This window comes from Sander vitreus, chromosome 4 (assembly GCF_031162955.1).
Source record: "Sander vitreus isolate 19-12246 chromosome 4, sanVit1, whole genome shotgun sequence".
Taxonomy (NCBI): domain Eukaryota; kingdom Metazoa; phylum Chordata; class Actinopteri; order Perciformes; family Percidae; genus Sander; species Sander vitreus.
In genome coordinates this window covers 9873717-9890882 of record NC_135858.1, presented here as the reverse complement: position 1 = coordinate 9890882, position 17166 = coordinate 9873717, and the positions used below count along the sequence as shown (strand labels likewise).

General features: G+C 41.9%; 1 protein-coding gene across 1 annotated transcript in view; it reads right to left on the bottom strand.

Annotated features, from left to right (window-relative positions):
* LOC144517460 (calmodulin-binding transcription activator 1-like) overlaps positions 1-17166 on the bottom strand; it is a 47270-nt gene that overhangs the window by 24857 nt on the left and 5247 nt on the right. The window contains exon 3 of the mRNA XM_078249589.1: positions 15209-15312. Coding sequence (XP_078105715.1) covers positions 15209-15312 — 104 coding nt within the window. The remainder of the gene's footprint in view (positions 1-15208; positions 15313-17166) is intronic.

Below are 17166 nucleotides of genomic sequence, written 5' to 3'. Positions count from 1 at the left end.
CGCCCATGTGAAGAGTGACAGAAGTGAGATGGTGAAGGTCGATCCTCAGGAAGTCACAGTTATTGTCCCGGTGGAAACCAGTGATAGAGCGCTTTGAGCATGCCTGGCGACACACTGACCCTTCAGGAATACTGCGAGTGTGTGTGTGTGTTAGCTGTACCAGACACAGGGACAAGTACCTTTCTCCAGGGATCTACTCTAGAAACCCAGACGTTCTGCATGTCTGTGTGAGTCTATGTAATAATACATTACAACAGGCCCAGCTGAATGCACACACACACTTTCACACACCTATGCCTGTCTGTCTGTGTGTGAGAAAAAGAGATAGAGTTACTTAAGAAATATCTAACAAAGCAGAGAGCATGAGTGGGAAGTTAGATTGGAGCTAGCGATGCAGTTGGGGAAATCAGCCTCCCACTCACGCATCACTGAGACCATCTCCCTCCAAGAAACTGGTGGCATGTACAGAAAAGCAGACAGACAGACAGACAGACACACACACACACACACACACACACACACACACACACACACACACACACACACACACATATACACACACGCACACTCACATGCCTCAGGGAGATTTCCAGGGGAGGGAGGGGAGGGGGGTCGCCTACACTGCAACAGACTTATCCAGGAGCTTTCCCCAGGGAGGTTCCGTTATAGGGTCTAGCCACAGGCTAGTGTGTGTGTGTGTGTGTGTGTGTGTGTGTGAGTGTGTGTGTGTGCGTGCACATTTGAAGTCTAATGATGAGCATCACCCTGACAGAGATCTGGGGAAAACACAGTTGTCTGTAAACTGGAACTGTCACATCCATTCAAAGTGCCTCAAATGAAGGCTGTCACTGGTTCTCACCACAGAAATCATTTGGCATCGAACAGTTTATTTTGGCAGTACGGAGAGGTAGCAAACTCAAGTGTCCTTTTCAACTACAGAATCCGTTTCTGCATGCCTTTCTCCTTGAGTGTGGTATACATATATGGGGGAAAGAACTGCATTAGCATTACCAGGGGAGGTCTGCTGATGCTGTAATTTGTTCCTGAGCACCTCCACCGGTTGTCTCCTTCCCAGAACAATTCTGTCAGTGTCTGACGTTGATGGACACTCTATCCAAAATTGCCTCCTGTTTTTTTTTATTATTAGTGGTTTTGTTTTGCAGACTATTGGCTTTTCTGTGGTTTTTATTTTGATCCGGAGCACTTTCTCAGCCATTTCTTCAACCCACCTTTTATTGATCATGGTCTATTTTTAAACATGTCTCCTTAAAAGGCTCATCATGTAAATTAAGCACAACAATGACTTGCTGTGCTTAATTGTATGCTAAACCTCTATACAATTTGATTTGAACTGTAATCAATCAATAATCAATTAGAAATGAGAGGTGCATGTCATTATTCACAGTTGTTGACAAAATGTGACCAATCGCTCAGAATCATGACTTGTAATATCTGACCAGTCCTAAGTGGCCTCTACAATCACCAATGGTGCAATCACTGTTTTTCTGAAGAGGCCAAACTTTAGATTGTGTTGCAAAGAGAAAGCTGGATAAAGAGGTAGTTGTGTTCAGCTTTAAGCTGACGTAAATGATGTGACGTCTGTTGTAAACCACACTAATAATGTCTTGTTTGCACTATGTTCCTCTAACCTGGCTAATTAAAATGTGTAGCTCTCAACAGAAAGACAGCCAAACAATGAGTTATGACAAGGATAATTTTGTTCTGTTCAAGCCACACAATACAATTTCATCAAGTCTATTGTAAACCAGAGCAATAATGTGTAGTTTGTATTACATTCCCAAACTGCCTCGCTCCCCACTGTGTGTTACTTTCAACAGCCTTTATATTACCTCCACTGGCTAATACAACTGCTTAATGCTGTTTCCATAACAACTGTTGCAAAGCCCCTGATCAGAATTCCTCTCAAGCATGCCTTGTGTTTATCATATAAACACCTCATCACACACTGGGCAACACACACATGCACGTCCGTGGACATAAAAGACTTGTACACACATGCATACAAATGGGCGGTCTATTAATACACAAAGTCGCTTGTGTGGAAAAAAAAAAGAAGAAGAAAGAAATATAAAAGTGTCCTGGCTTTCTCTGTCTCTCCTCTTGTTCTCTAAGTGACACACGCTTCATGGACAACAGATTGGTGCACGCACGCACGCACGCACGCACGCACGCACGCACACGCACACACACGCACACGCACACGCACACACACACACACACACACACAGTGCTGGCCTATCATTGGAGGACAAGGTCTGACCTTCAGAGGGGACCCGCCCTTGTCACCTGGCTGGGAGAGAGACATGTGCGTTACATCCATCTCTGTCACACTCCAACACACACACAGTGTCACACACAGTGTCTCACACATACACACCTCCCATGTCAAAACTACTGCAAGGTAGGATGCATAAACATAAATGAGTGTATATACACACATGCACACACAGACCCAGAGAGGGTTGGTCTCAGAAGAGTCTATGTGGTGGCTGCTGCTGCCCATGTGAGTGACGGATTTATAATGAAATAGTCACTCTCCCCTTTCCTTCACTCCCTCACTCCCTCTCTTTTTGGTTTGACCTCTTTACTTTTCTCCCCCTCTCTCCTTCCTCTAGCTCACCCACTTTCCTTTCCCCCTTTTCTGTCTCATTTCCCTCTCATCTCCTTCTAGCCAATATAAAAGTAAGTCCAAACGGTGAAGGTGGCTACACACGCATGCATGCCCGCGCGCACACGAGCTCACGCACGCACGCACACACGCACACACACACACACACACACACACACACACACACACACACACACACACACACACACACGCTACAGTATGGAAAGTAGCACAAACTTTTTAGCAGACCTGAGAATAAGGAAGAGTCAGACCCAATCCACTGAGGGAATATCAATCATATTTTTCTAAGACTTCCTCTCTCTTGGCACCGTACCTGTCCTTTTCCTCCTGTCTTGCGTTTGCATTTGAGGAGACGGCCCCCTCACTCTCAGCAGGGGGGTGAACACATCAAAGACAGCAACAGGTGTGTGATGTCAAACACAATGCCAGGACCCCTGTTGCGCTAGGGCGTCTTGGATAAAGCCTGTCAGAGTCCTCAAAAACTACTACAAAGTTAAAGTTAACCAAGAAAGGGTGCACATACATACTCAAACACACACAGAGGTATTTTTGAAATCTCTAATCACAAGTGTGTGTTTGCCAGCGGGAGGTAGAAGAAGACAGAGAGAGTGTTAGGGTGAGGGTGAGGGGGGGTGTCTCAGTGTAGGAGTCACCAATGGTTGTGTTAACCCCTCATGCCTCATCTAATTGTGAGTCATTCTGCCCTCTGAGGCTCATCTCTGCTCTGCTATTGTTGATGTTATTGTTATTGAGGAGGTTTGGTATGCTAAGGAGAGAGAGAAAGACAGAGAGAGACACAGAAAGAGAGAGAGGTAGTGAGAGAGAGCGAGAGAAAGAGAAAAATAAATAGTGTGTGCCACCTCTCATTGGCATAAATACTTGTTTACAACAAGACATAAATTGGCACCCTGTCTGTCAGTCTCTTTATTTCGCTCTCCTTTAACTCCCTTACTCTATTTCCCTCTCACTCCGTCTCCTTCTCTCCCTCTGTGCTGCTAAGCGTATTACAACACTCCCTGGTTCAGCCCTCTCTCATTACCATATTCTAATTACATTCGTTAAGGGGAGCATTTGGGAGTTTAATGAATAAATTTGAAAGATGGGTCTCCGTGGCGATCTTTAGGTTTGTCTCCTCCTCAACCAACTAAAGATGGGAGCACATGCGTGTGTGTGCATGCGCGTATGTTTGTGTGTACGCACCTGTTCGGTATGCGTGTGTGCTCTCAGTAAATATCACTGCAGCTCCATTTCAGAAGAAACAAACAAATCTAGTTAACTGCTGGAGCTCACGTGGAGTCCTTCTAAAAAGAATCAATTCAGAATTCTGTTTGTCTCCACCAAATAAAGATTTCATGTCATTTGTTTGTTGTTTTGGAAAAGACTTGGAGCCACCCATGTTGAAGTCATGCATATTTAACTCTCCTCAAGCCTCAAAAACAAACTGCCAAAGACAAGCATCAATTTACAAACGTACAAATTGTCTGCAATCTCGGGTTTGTCTTTTCTACCGACATCAGACATGGAGGCTTCATACTGGGAGACGGGCAGGTGGAGAACAATCATAAGCAAAAGTAAACATTAAAGGTTATCAACCCTGCTCCGGTGACTGGCTTTCACTGTTGTGCAGTTTGATCTGTCTCTGCCTAGGACGAAGCCCTGGGCTGTAGACCTGTTATTATGGGCCTTGCACTCACTCTTTCAGTGCATTGCAAAATGTGATATACCTTTCACATGGTTTGATAAAGAAGTCCGAAATGCATTCACAATTCTGATGATTGCCAGCTTGTGCTTCAGGGAGTTAGGGAGTGACTGAGTATACTTCACCTCCAGCTCATAAACAACATGCTTTAAAAGCTGACAAAATGATGTGCTTTGACTTCGCCAACTGCTATTGATTACTGACAATTAGACAATACCATGAGCAACACAAAAAAATATGCTGAATCTAATTTAACCCCTTCCCCACAGAATTCACTTTTATTGCGACTGCACTTGATTAAAATGATGCTATTTTTTTCTTTGGCTAAATACATTATTTCTGAAATCCCAGAAAAGGTTTATTTGTTGTCTTGAACAGTCATAACCACAAATCAGGAGTCATCACAATTTGGGCAGTGTCTGGAACTTCTTTATTATATTTTGTGGTAAAAAGTATGAATTTGTTTTGAATTTAGCTTAATATAGACCAATCCATCTTGAAATTTCTCCATGACTTTCACTTGACTAAAACCACTGCGTCAAGGATGGACTGTACTCATCCATAGCTAACAAAATACATGAACAGTGAGATGCCGTTATAATGATTATATCTGAGAAACATATGCTATTCCATATATAGTTTGTAAGTGTACTAGTGTATTGTATTAATAGATCCAAAGGGGCCCCTCTTCACTTTGGCTACAGTATATTTACTGTGATGATGCAACTGTACAAGGTAGAGCCCAATGTCATCACCCTCTCTTCAAGCACTGTGAATCATCCTGTAGGCGCAAAAGGTATGTTAGCTATCTTTAAACTTCTATACAATGTAAGATACATGTATATAAATAAATAAGTAACAGGGAGAGATGGGAAATATAACCAACATTTTTACTGTTCAGACTTCACAGCAGCCATTTCCATTTGTATTACCGTTGCCTATGAATACTATTATGACCTTTGGAAGACATTTTGTTTGCTTAAATCTGGTTTGTTTACATCAATTAAATGTATATCGTTTTGGCAAAGCCATTTAACAATATTGCTATAATGTAATGCACTTTTAGAGATTTAGAAGGAGACGGACATCAGTCATTGCCTGCTGGGCAGTCCTGGTAACTTTCCAGCTCATATGAACTGTAATGGGCTGTGACTTTCTAACTCCAACATGTAATGACACCTTAGAGCAGACAGAGACTGGAGCTTACAGCCTACTGAGAAAGTGATGCTGATGTTGTGTATTGGACGATGTTAAGACTTGCAAACTGGCAGGATATATATATATATATATAAACAAATATACAAACATATACAGACATATATGCTGCTACCAACAAGAGGCAATTATGTAGTTAGGCTTAACACTAGATAATTCTGGTTTTTTGGGCTGGGAAAACTGGCTGTTGCCATGTTTTTCCTGTTTGCTGGAGTGGGGAGCTTACACTTTCACTGAACAAAAATCACATTTTTGGGACAGAGGGATTTTGCTCCAAGTATTACATAGGGATTTCAAAGAAGACTGCAATATTGTTAGCAAAAACTTTCACTGTCAAACACCTAAAGGCATGAAAAGAACACTCTTTCTCAAGAAGCAAGTACGTTGCTCTCCCTTTCATATTAGGTGTTTATCATCCCCCACCCACCGCTTCATACTGTACATTCAAACAATTATATATGCACTTTTAGTATGCAAATGCGGTATCAGTATCCCCTATATAGTTGTCTCCTTCGAGTACAAGATGATGGATGATATATTACAGCTGAGCTGGTCTTAGACTAATGACACAGCTTCATTACAATACACAACTTAGTACACAGCTAATATTGTCTATGCACAGAGACAGAACATGCACACTTGCATACACGCACACAAATGCCACCTTCTTTAATCCTCCAGGAATCAGTGAAATTTGATTACCTTGACTTTTACAAACACACTCCATATGAGAGTAGACATTTCATACATCAGCAGGAGGGAGGAGGGAGGAAGAAGAGGGTAGAGACAGGGAGACGGAGAAATACGTGATGCTGGATAGAACTGCAGTTTGAGAGGAGAAACACTGGACACCCACGGTGGTCTCCTGAGTAGAATGCAACACACACACACACACACACACACACACACACACACACACACACACACACACACACACACACACACACACACACACACACACACACACACACACCCCTATGTCTATTACATTAAATGTGGGGAGACAGTATATTTACCAGTAAATGTATACATATCCCAGGGTAAATCTTGTGAATGTGTACATTTCCAGAATAATGTTAGTGGAAAATGCTAGTCGCAGCATCATGAGACACACAGTTCTCTCACCATGTTTTTTGTGTGGATATTATGTAGGAGGTGGCCAATTTACCCCTTTGGCAAGGTTCCTGCAATAAACTGAGAAATTGAATAACACTATAACATCTGAAAAACGGGCAAAGTTCCAATTTATGTTTGATATGTTTTCATACACACAAGCAAACTTGACCTGCATCATTGTGTGATCACTGAATGAGGACTTAGGCAATTTAAGCAATTGTATGGCATGTTTGCTTTATAAGGCAGATGAGATGCACTTTAAGTTATCAGTATATGTCCTATGACCAAACAAATTCATGCCTCATTTATTTTATATTTTCGAGAAACGTTTCATGCACTTCCATCCATGTATAAAAACATGTAAATAAGCAACACCGCTTCAGTCTTTAATTGTGAAACAAAACTCCATGAGGCCAAATACAAGTTGATGAACACTGTTCACAGTGTGCAGTAAACACGGCAGGAGGGCTCCATGATAATATGACTTCTCAACTCATTAACAGGGAAAAAGAGAGATTAACAGATTTACCTTGAGCAATGCTACCAGTGAATGTTAAACATTAACCCACTCTGAGGTTAATAGTTCACATTTAACTGCTACATATTCGCATTTACTGTTCCCCATATACACATCACCATTATCAAATCAAATCAACAGAGAGTAAACTGATAATGAGTGAAAAGAAATCAAAGTGGTTGGAAACAGCAACTGAAGCTGTATTGTGTTTTTACTTAGCAACAAATAACATATATTTTGCAACTAAACAAACATAATCCTAGCAGTTTTAATTAGAAATAGAGCTGCAGCCTGCATGTGGCCATTGGTGGGTTGAAGGCCTATGAGGACAACACTCTAAGATCCATGCAATATCAACAAAATTGACAATTTGACCTCACAGCAACTCTGTAGAACACAAACAAATGTGGTCTGATACACTTTTGTAGCCCCTTTTGTAAATAGGTCTGTGAAGTTGGATTGCTTTAGTTGGTTTTGCACATACTTAACTTAGTTTTTGTGTACAAATGTTACACGTCTTGATGGATTAGCCATGAGGTAGGCAGTTTATAACACTGTGTGTAAAATTTACAGAGGCAACTCTGCATGAAAAACACATGGGTGTACTTATTGGAGAAAAGCCCAAATATTTGTGCGAATTGTGGCTTATTTAACTTCAGGCATAAAAATAGAGCCATAATTATAATTTGTCCAAATATGCACTGTGGGAAAATTCTGTAGAGACTAAATCAACGTTATGCCAGCAACAAAATGTTAAATAGATAAAGGCTATCGATGCAATAATGAAACCAGTAAAAGTAAAGTAAGTAAGCATGTTTGGTATAGGGTGATTGTCTGGCTGATATTTTCAGAAAGGTTTGACTGAGTAGTAGCAGAGAGATTTTAAAAATATCCCCAAAATATGTGACATAAAAGAAAACGTGTTGTAGACTGGCACATAGTGAGCCTCAGCAATGAGTAAAAAGTGGACATAAGCTAACACAGAACTAAATTAAACAATTGTACAAATATTGTGAGAAGGACTTCCAGATATTTTGATATTCATTTTCGTTCTTTAAGTATTGTTGAACAAACACAAGACTATAAGCTGGGACTGCATTTGCAGAATGAAGACAAAAAAGATGTTTGACTGAAACCTCTTCGAAATCTTCGTAAAACATGAGCAGAGTATGAAATATGTATTGGTTTCTGAAATCCTTAACTAGGCATATTATTATTATAATTATAATTATATTAAGTCTGAAAATGAAGACGCTAAAGAAAAACTTGATCCAAATCAATAGGGTTCCTGCACCTGTGGTGCTTAATTTACAGTATGATGTTTTGTTGACACCTCACTGCTATTTGGGGATGTAAACATGCAAAATTGCCTTGTGCTGCTGTAAAACGTATTTGACTTCTAAAGCCCTTGCAAGGTTTGAGGAGTAGAAAGTTACCAAAGTTAAATAAAGTTATCTAGACAAAGCTCCACACATGTAGCACAAGCACTCAAAATAGGAGGACAAGGACCAGCTGTGTGCGTGCGCACATGCACACACATAGACATTTTTAGGCTTCATCTGTTTCCAATGAATTAAATCTAATTTACACAGGACTCAGATATTACAGAGGTTCTATGTGGGGACATTTTAGGATACAACAATTATTGTCTCCACTGCACAGCCAGGCTTCTTATTACAGCAGACACGGTTGGTCATTCAGTTAATTTTGGTTGGGCTTGGAAGTTAAAACACAAAAACACACTCACTCTCACACACACTCTCACACACACTCTCTCACACACACACACACACACACACACACACACACATACACGCACACACACAAACACACACACACATGCGGGCACACACAAACGAGCTCAGGCACATACACAGAACCACTACAATCACAGTCACACATTCCCACTGTTTAATATATTTCTGTGTCTCCAGTTAACAATATTTTGTGTCAAATTATAGAGGGCAAGATAAATAGTGGGTCTGTGCGGCATGGAGAAAATAGAACACGATGAAAATGTGGGGCTTCCAGTTGGATGAGAGGAGAGGAGAGGAGAGGAGAGGAGAGGAGAAGAGAGGCAACACTACTCCTACCTCAGACGCCTGGCTTTCCCTGACTAGACTTGTAAAACCTGGCTAATCTCAGCCCCTTTGTGAACTTGTGTATGTTGAAATATCTGCATGACTGAAACCTGCTGAAATACTGATCCCAGCAATCACTGAGGCACCTACACCATGTACAGCCCCATTTGCAAATGAAAAGCTTGCCAGATAATTACATGTATCAACAAGGAAATTACATTCATGAATAGAATGAATCTAATTAATTATTTGCATTGCTGCACATTTGGTTTATATTGCCAGTTTGGTCAGCAGGACAGTATGGACGTCTGGAGTTCGAGCGGAAATGGAAGTCACAACAGACACTAAATGATGTTGGGTGTTAATTGGGCTATGCTTGGCTCAGAGAGAGATGAAGAGATAGACAAAGAGGAGGAGAGAAAAAGAGAGAGAGGGAGAGAGAGAGAGCCTGGAGGACTAATTAGTCATTATAACTTGGCGCTCTCTAAACATAAAATATCTCTCAACCCAAAAGACAGAGGAATGATTAAAAATAAAAGAAAAGGAATCAAACACAAGGAGCTGTGAAACACCCCTTTGGTATTGTGTGTGTATGTCTGTGTGTATACATGTGTGCAAGCATGTGTGAGCATGCGTGTGTGTGTGTGTGTGTGTGTGTGTGTGTGTTGGCTTCTTTGCCCCCTCATTAAACCATGTTTTACTCTGGTAAATGGCAACAGCACAGAGCTCAATGTCAACTGGAGAGGTTACAGACATAGGCAGGCTCTGGGACACACACACACACACACACACACACACACACACACACACACACACACACACACACGTTAATTTTGTCTTTGTTCTGACACAACAGACAAAATGGAGAGTGTCAGCCTCTCCCGGCCACATGCCAGTGTGAGCTGGACATTAGCAATTCACACATCAAATTCATAAATCAAGGGCACCCTTCACCACAGTATAAATAGAGGCCTGCAACTGGCTGTCTGCTGACTGTATCGCTCTGGGTTTCCATAATGGATCCATAGTACTTTTTCACGGAGTCTGGTAGCTGACATTTAACGTCATCCAGACACCTCTCCTCCTGCCTTATGTTTTACCTACAGGGAGAAAAACGGGAAATATGTCTATGACGAAACGTAGGGATACAATGCATGCATATTTAATTCAATGTATCTTTTTAATGCCTCACAAACAACAATAATGACATGGAGACTAAATTAAACATGCACACACACTCAGGCACACTCAGACAGAGACCCATGCACACAGAGCTTTGTTTGGACTAGAAATTGGAGCTCACACAAGCTGAGACGCCACAGCACACACAGGTGAGTGTGTGTGGGTTCCTAACATTTTTACCTGAGACTAAGAGCTTTTGTCCTTCACCAATTATTTGTTTTTTATCTGTCCTACACGTTCACACATTGTAAGCAGATGTACTGACAATGTCAAGTCTCTTTTATCACCTTTGATGTACTGAACAATCATGAACAGCGTTTGTGTCAAACATGCAACATCATACCATTAACAGGAACACGCACACACAACCAATCTGTTACCATGACAACACCTACCCTTGATGCACACACAAAGGATTGGACAGTGGTCTAAAATGTATATGCTTTTTGATCTGTTTCTCATTCAAGCAATCATGTTAGTGTCATGCAGCGCCACAGCCAGACATGAGCGTGTTTGAACTGTCAACTAGCTGCCTTCACACCACACAGCTACCAATATATTACTGCATGACGAGAATGGAGTTCTACAATAAAACACTGCATGTTTCATATCATATTATTTCATATCATTAATACCAGAATAATGCCATCTTCTAACGCTTGCTTTCTGCACCTGTATAGTTGAGCGAAATGTGGAGCAGACTCACATGCAGAAGCATTGTGGCACAGACGGCTGTCGTCTGTGTGATGTGCTGAAGTCTGTGCCGACCCATTTGACAATTGCATCATTTGAATCACAGTGGGGGGGGGGGGGGCTCTGAAGTAGAAGCCTTTAAAATCCACATTAGATCATGCAATGACGTGCACAGTTGCATAGTGAGTCAGTGCACGTTTCATAGTTCAAATTGAAGCTTTTAAAAGGGACTTTTTCTCAGTATTCCACTCAGTCTGGCTTCTAAAATATGAGTCAGGATGTCGAGGCTCCCCACAAGACAGAGTAATCATATCTTTTCATGAGCTTGAGACCCAGGACCAGACTTTAGAGTTTGCCATTGGCTGCATTTGAAAAAGTTTGATAGCCTCCTTTATTCAGCGCTCCATAGAATTGGCTAAAAGCAAACAAGTCATTCCCGATGGATGGATAACACAGGCTCTACCATAAGTCTGTCCACCTGAGTGTGGTTTGTTATCTAAAACTAGTCTATAGTCTATTACCATGGACAGATACATATACACCCCCAATCTATTATTGAACAAAAGGCTTACGCCTCCGCTCAGCCCTTCAGGGAGGAATCCATCCCTCCATCCCAGAATAATTTCACACATCAGTAGATACACAAAAGAGAGAGAGAGAGAGAGAGCGAGAGAGAGAGAGAGAGAGAGAGAGGGATGAAGAGATGGAAGGAAGAGAGGAAAGGATAGAGAAGAGGCGGAGGAGTGGATGGGGTAAAAATGTATGGGGTCACAGCTCAGTGCTTGTGGGAGGCCAAGGTGTCGGGAGGAGCCATGCGTGACAAAACAGAGATCAGAAGTTCACATGCAATCGCAATCGCGCACATGGGCAAGAAAACAAACGCACACACATGCACACGCACGCAGAAACCCACACACACTTGCACAGACATACGCATGCCAAGAAAAAGGTGAGAATAAGGACAGACTTGTAAAGATTGGGTCCGACTTAATCAGAGGCATCAAAACACATAAAGGTAATCTCTTTATCTATCAACTCTCTTCCTATTCACACACGCACACACACACACACACACACACACACACACACACACACACACACACACACACACACACACACACACACAAACACACACACTAAGGATGTGAGGATGAGGAAACACAAAACCACTTTTAGATTTTTCTTATGCGTAAGTGTATAGAAATAAGGGATTCTATGGGAATCCCAAAAAGGCACAAATGTACACACACCAACATGCAGACACAGTATGTGTAAGTGTGTGTCTACACAACAAATAATGACTTTTGTCAATAACACATCACCACATTTCATGATCTAGACCAGAACGATATTATATTTGAACACAAACAAACAAACACACTTTGAGAGGATGCGATTGAATAAATTAATTGAAAGCTTCAAATTTGACAGCTGACAGCTGATTGGTCTGAAAATCCCACATATACAATTGTGTTACGCCACAATCTATGGTGGATGTACAAACCTACATGTGTCTAAAATGTAATGACCAATGATGATTTCAATTTTCAATATGCTGCTGATTAAACTACTATACTTCTTGCAATGTGTGCAATACAGACAGATAAAAATCAACACACGCAGAAAAAAATCAATTCTTTTTTGCAGCAGCAGCTACAGAATAATTGACCACAATAATCTGGAGCTGTGCATGTCCTTAACGGACACACTTACACACGTAGAGAGAAACACATACACAGACTGAAAAATATACAGTACATGCACTAGACGCACATGAGTATACACACGGCTCCCCCTATGAAAGCACCAAGCAAAAGGAGCAGCAGACACAATGGAGTGTTTAAGTATGCAGGAAACTTTATGCCTGGGTGGAAGAGGAGCTTTGAAGGAATCCGCTGAGGGACACCCAACCTCCCTCTGAACTGAGCCTATACCTCCTCATCAGAGAGAGAGAGCAATGGAGAGAGATAAAGAGAAAGAGAGAGAGGGGGGAGGAGAAGAAATGTTTGATAAAGATAGAGAGGACTAGATGGTAAGTTGGAAGGGAGACTGATAGAGAGGACAAGAGAGAGGGCAGGAGAGGGGGCAGCAACAAGGTGCTTTGGGCTAGTCCCTATGCCTTGTGCACAACTGCTCTTGGATAGGCTGATGTGTGGAAGTCCCTAACCGGCAGCGGTCACGTTGTTCTGAACCGCACACACACGCACGCACGCACGCGCGCGCGCTCACACACACACACACACACACACACACACACACACACACACACACACACACACACACACACACACACACACACACACACACACACACTATTCATGAGCACACTATTTAGTAGGCGCTGTGCTTAACTTCCAGTATGACCTTCATTGAGATGGATTGCATGAAAAATGTAATGACTTTCCTGAAAGAAAAACCACAGGCCAAATCAGCTTTGTATTGCATAATAATGCTGGACTTGGTAATCAATAACACAAACACACCAACACACATTCATAATGGAGTGCACAGCCTGCACATGGAGAAAATGTCTCAGCAGAGCCCAACAACATCACAATGGATGGAGCAAACCACCAGTGGTGAGCTGTGCAATACATAAACAAGGAGCTATTGACGATAAATGCCTGCATCCATTTACACCCATCAAACACTTCCCTAAGCTAACAGCTTAAGTCTGGAAAAACATGCAACTCTGAAAGGTTTTTCACACCCCAAATGTTTAGCTCAGGGTTATCTTTGGCCATGAGTAAAGAGCTGTCCCAACCTATTTTGGCCATTGTACCACTTAGCCAGCAGCACAGTTCAACTTACCTATTGTTAATGCTGCAAATATGTTGCTAATTTTGTTCCAGAGCAGATCAAACTCAGCCCTATATAAATGAGTGGTAGCCATGAGTTTGTGTGAAATCGTCAACAATCAAAGCATACTAAAAGTTCTAAATGTGGTTAACATTGACTAAAGTGCAAAAAGCCCTTAAGTTACTTTAACTTCACTCGCTCTTATGATAAAATCCTCTTGGTGCATGGTCACTGCTTTTACTGTTTATACCTCACAGATAGCTTTTCATTTTTTTTCTTCTATTTTTTGTTTTGTAGGACAAATTTACCCAATGTAACATAGAGCATCATTTTTACACATAACACAAAGCAGAAAAAAGCAACTATGAGCAGAAATGTGCCACACATTGAACAACTTTGTATGGTTGCATAGCAACAATGTTAGGTTCAGATAACAATCTGTAAATGGAATGTAAAGTCAGTGGGATTTTTGGCTCTGAGCTTGGGTTGCTGTTTTTTTTATTTCCTAGTGTCACAGTTTTAGGGTCCCATAATGAAAAGCTACCACTGTGTTTTTTTTTTTACCTCCTCTTCATTTCTCAATGTGACATTAGCTAGAGATGAGTCACCAACAAAAAACACTGAGTTCATCTCAATGTCATGAATATTTCCCTCTTCAATGTGTCTTAAGGCTGTTTTATGCTTCTGCTTCAACTCCACGCCGTAGCTACGCCGTCGCTCCTACGGCGTCGTGACCCTTTCGGAGTTCTGCGTCGGGGTTGCTTTGCATCGCGGTGCATTTCACCGCCATAACGCTAGGAGGTGATAAGTCTGAGGTTATTTGCGAGGTGTCTGCCAGCCAGTTTATGTTATGTTAGCAAGCAAACTTCAGCACAACTGCCCACAAAGTACAGCTTGCTGGCGAAGTGCTGATTTCAAAACGTTACTGACTATAGACACTTTACAAATGGATAACCCCGTCATTGTAACCAAAATAGCCTATGTCTGAGTTTATTTGCAAAGCTTATGTCAGTGAACTAGCATGTTGCTGCTCCCCACAGTAGGCTGCTTGAAACACCGACTATCAACAGACAGGACGAGTTGACCAATCACAGTCCTTGCGGTCTGCGTCGCCTCGACGCAAAGTTAAAATCTTTTGGAGGTGCACATTGAGCTATGGCGGAGGGCTCGGAGGGGGGTTCGTGGCGACGAAGAGGGGTCTGCGGGGGTACGCCGTCGTTTCAACGCAGAAGCGTAGATCAGCTTTTTAGTCTCACCTCGTTGGTGTTCCAGCGATGGCGCTCCTTGGGCAGAGAGGAACATTTGGGTAGACACTCTAGCAGCTTCTTAGGAAGGTAGATCTTCAACTGGCCTGGCTCATCTGGAGTGGGAGGGGGGGTAGGGGAAGAGCGGAGGTGAAGATAAAGAAAGATAAATGAGGGATGAGAAGGAAGAGGAGAGGAATCTCTCATCAGACACAGAGACATTGTGCAAGGAGAATACCAAAAAGCAGCATCTCCGGAACGTGGATGAATACAATCATAACACACTTTTATTGTGTAGCGTTTTTAAAGGCTGATAACCTAAGCAAGTGAATTTGCACAAAGATGTGATCAGGACTATGAAAGACATAAGCTTTAAGTCATTTTGGTCAATCCAGTACTTGATTTGTGTTAACTTGCTGGGATTTGTGATTCATCAGAAATACAGCTGAGAATGTTTGGCATATCAGTGAAGAGATGTCAGGCTTATACTTTGTATGGCCCAGTATGTGTGTTATTCCTAATGAATAAAGCAAATTGCACACAAACTGTGTTTCATATTTCCAAGTCATCTTTATTTAAGTTTGTATTATTATATCTCATTCACTTATTGGTGATTCACAGTGATATAGACAAGTAAGGTTGTTAACCTTGGCAATCAAGGTACAGGTACAAACAATAGTTAAGTGTGCAGTCACAGAAGGAGTGGCAGCACACTTATATGTGGATAGCAGGTGGAGGTGCACAGCACACCTGGGGCCCACCGGGAAACAGATTTGGATTAAGAAGAATCCATTATCATACATTATCATTGCATTTGGGGTTGGTAGTAATCATGGCCAACCACATGGGCATCCCTTACCCCCTTTAAAAGCAATGGTCTCCCGGCAGTTTTATACAGACAGTTTGGTAATAGAGCAGAGACTAAAAGACTAGCTCCTCCTGAGAGGAAACTAATATTCTTGTACGGGAGCGGGAGAGTCACAAGTGCAAATATACAGAAGCCCAAATGTTGCTACAGGCAGGTAATGTTTAGGAGCTTCATGGTTTCTGTGTGTAATGATGCACTTTATTTTAGAATCACAATGATTCAAACGCTACACAGGAGAGGAAATGCAAAAGTTGGTAAAAATCTGTTATTAACCTTTACCTCCTCTGTATTATTGCCTGGTGATATTCATTTTTTTCCTTATTATCAACAAATTCCATAAAAAAAGACCAAAAATCAACAATGGATCCTACTGACAAGCATTGCCTGTGTAGCCAAAGCTTAATACAGCTTATTTCTCTCTGCTATAATCCTCTATTGTTGTCCAAAAACTGTAAGTTTTTTTTTAGATCAGTGAGCTACACTGTTGCACTGGGTGCTAGCACCAAATCTGCTGCTGAAAATAGTCCCCAATAAATGCATTATTGACATCTGTTTGCTAAAAACTACAGTGCCCAGCTGTTTAAGGAAATTGTAATAAAAAAAAAAAAACAGGCAGAGAATCACCAAAATACTGAATATTTGCAGGTGAGGAAAAAAATCCCACTACACCTCAGGAAAGTAGTACTTTACCAGTGCATTGCGTCCGCACAAAGATAGAGCCCCTGGTGTGTGTGTGTGTGTGTAGGTGTGTGTGTGTGTACACGTGTGTCTACGTGTATGTGCGTGTGTGTGCCTGTTTGTGAGTGTGTGCCCAACGGGTGTGCCGCTCAGAAGTCAAAGAGAGCAAGCACTCAAAGGTTATAGATAAGCATTTGAGTAGAGGGCGTCCATTCATGACTCCCCTGGGAAGATAGGAATTATACTCTACCTGAGGGCAGACGGCAGAGCGAGAGAAAAAGAGAGATAGGTGGGGTGGGAGGGTCAGAGCGGGTGACAGAGAGGCAGGGAGACAATGAGCCGGAGAGAGACAGTTAATGAAGAAAAAAGAAACTTAGGGAGAGAGAAAGAGAGCGAGAGAGAGAGAGAGAGAGAAGATTTAGAA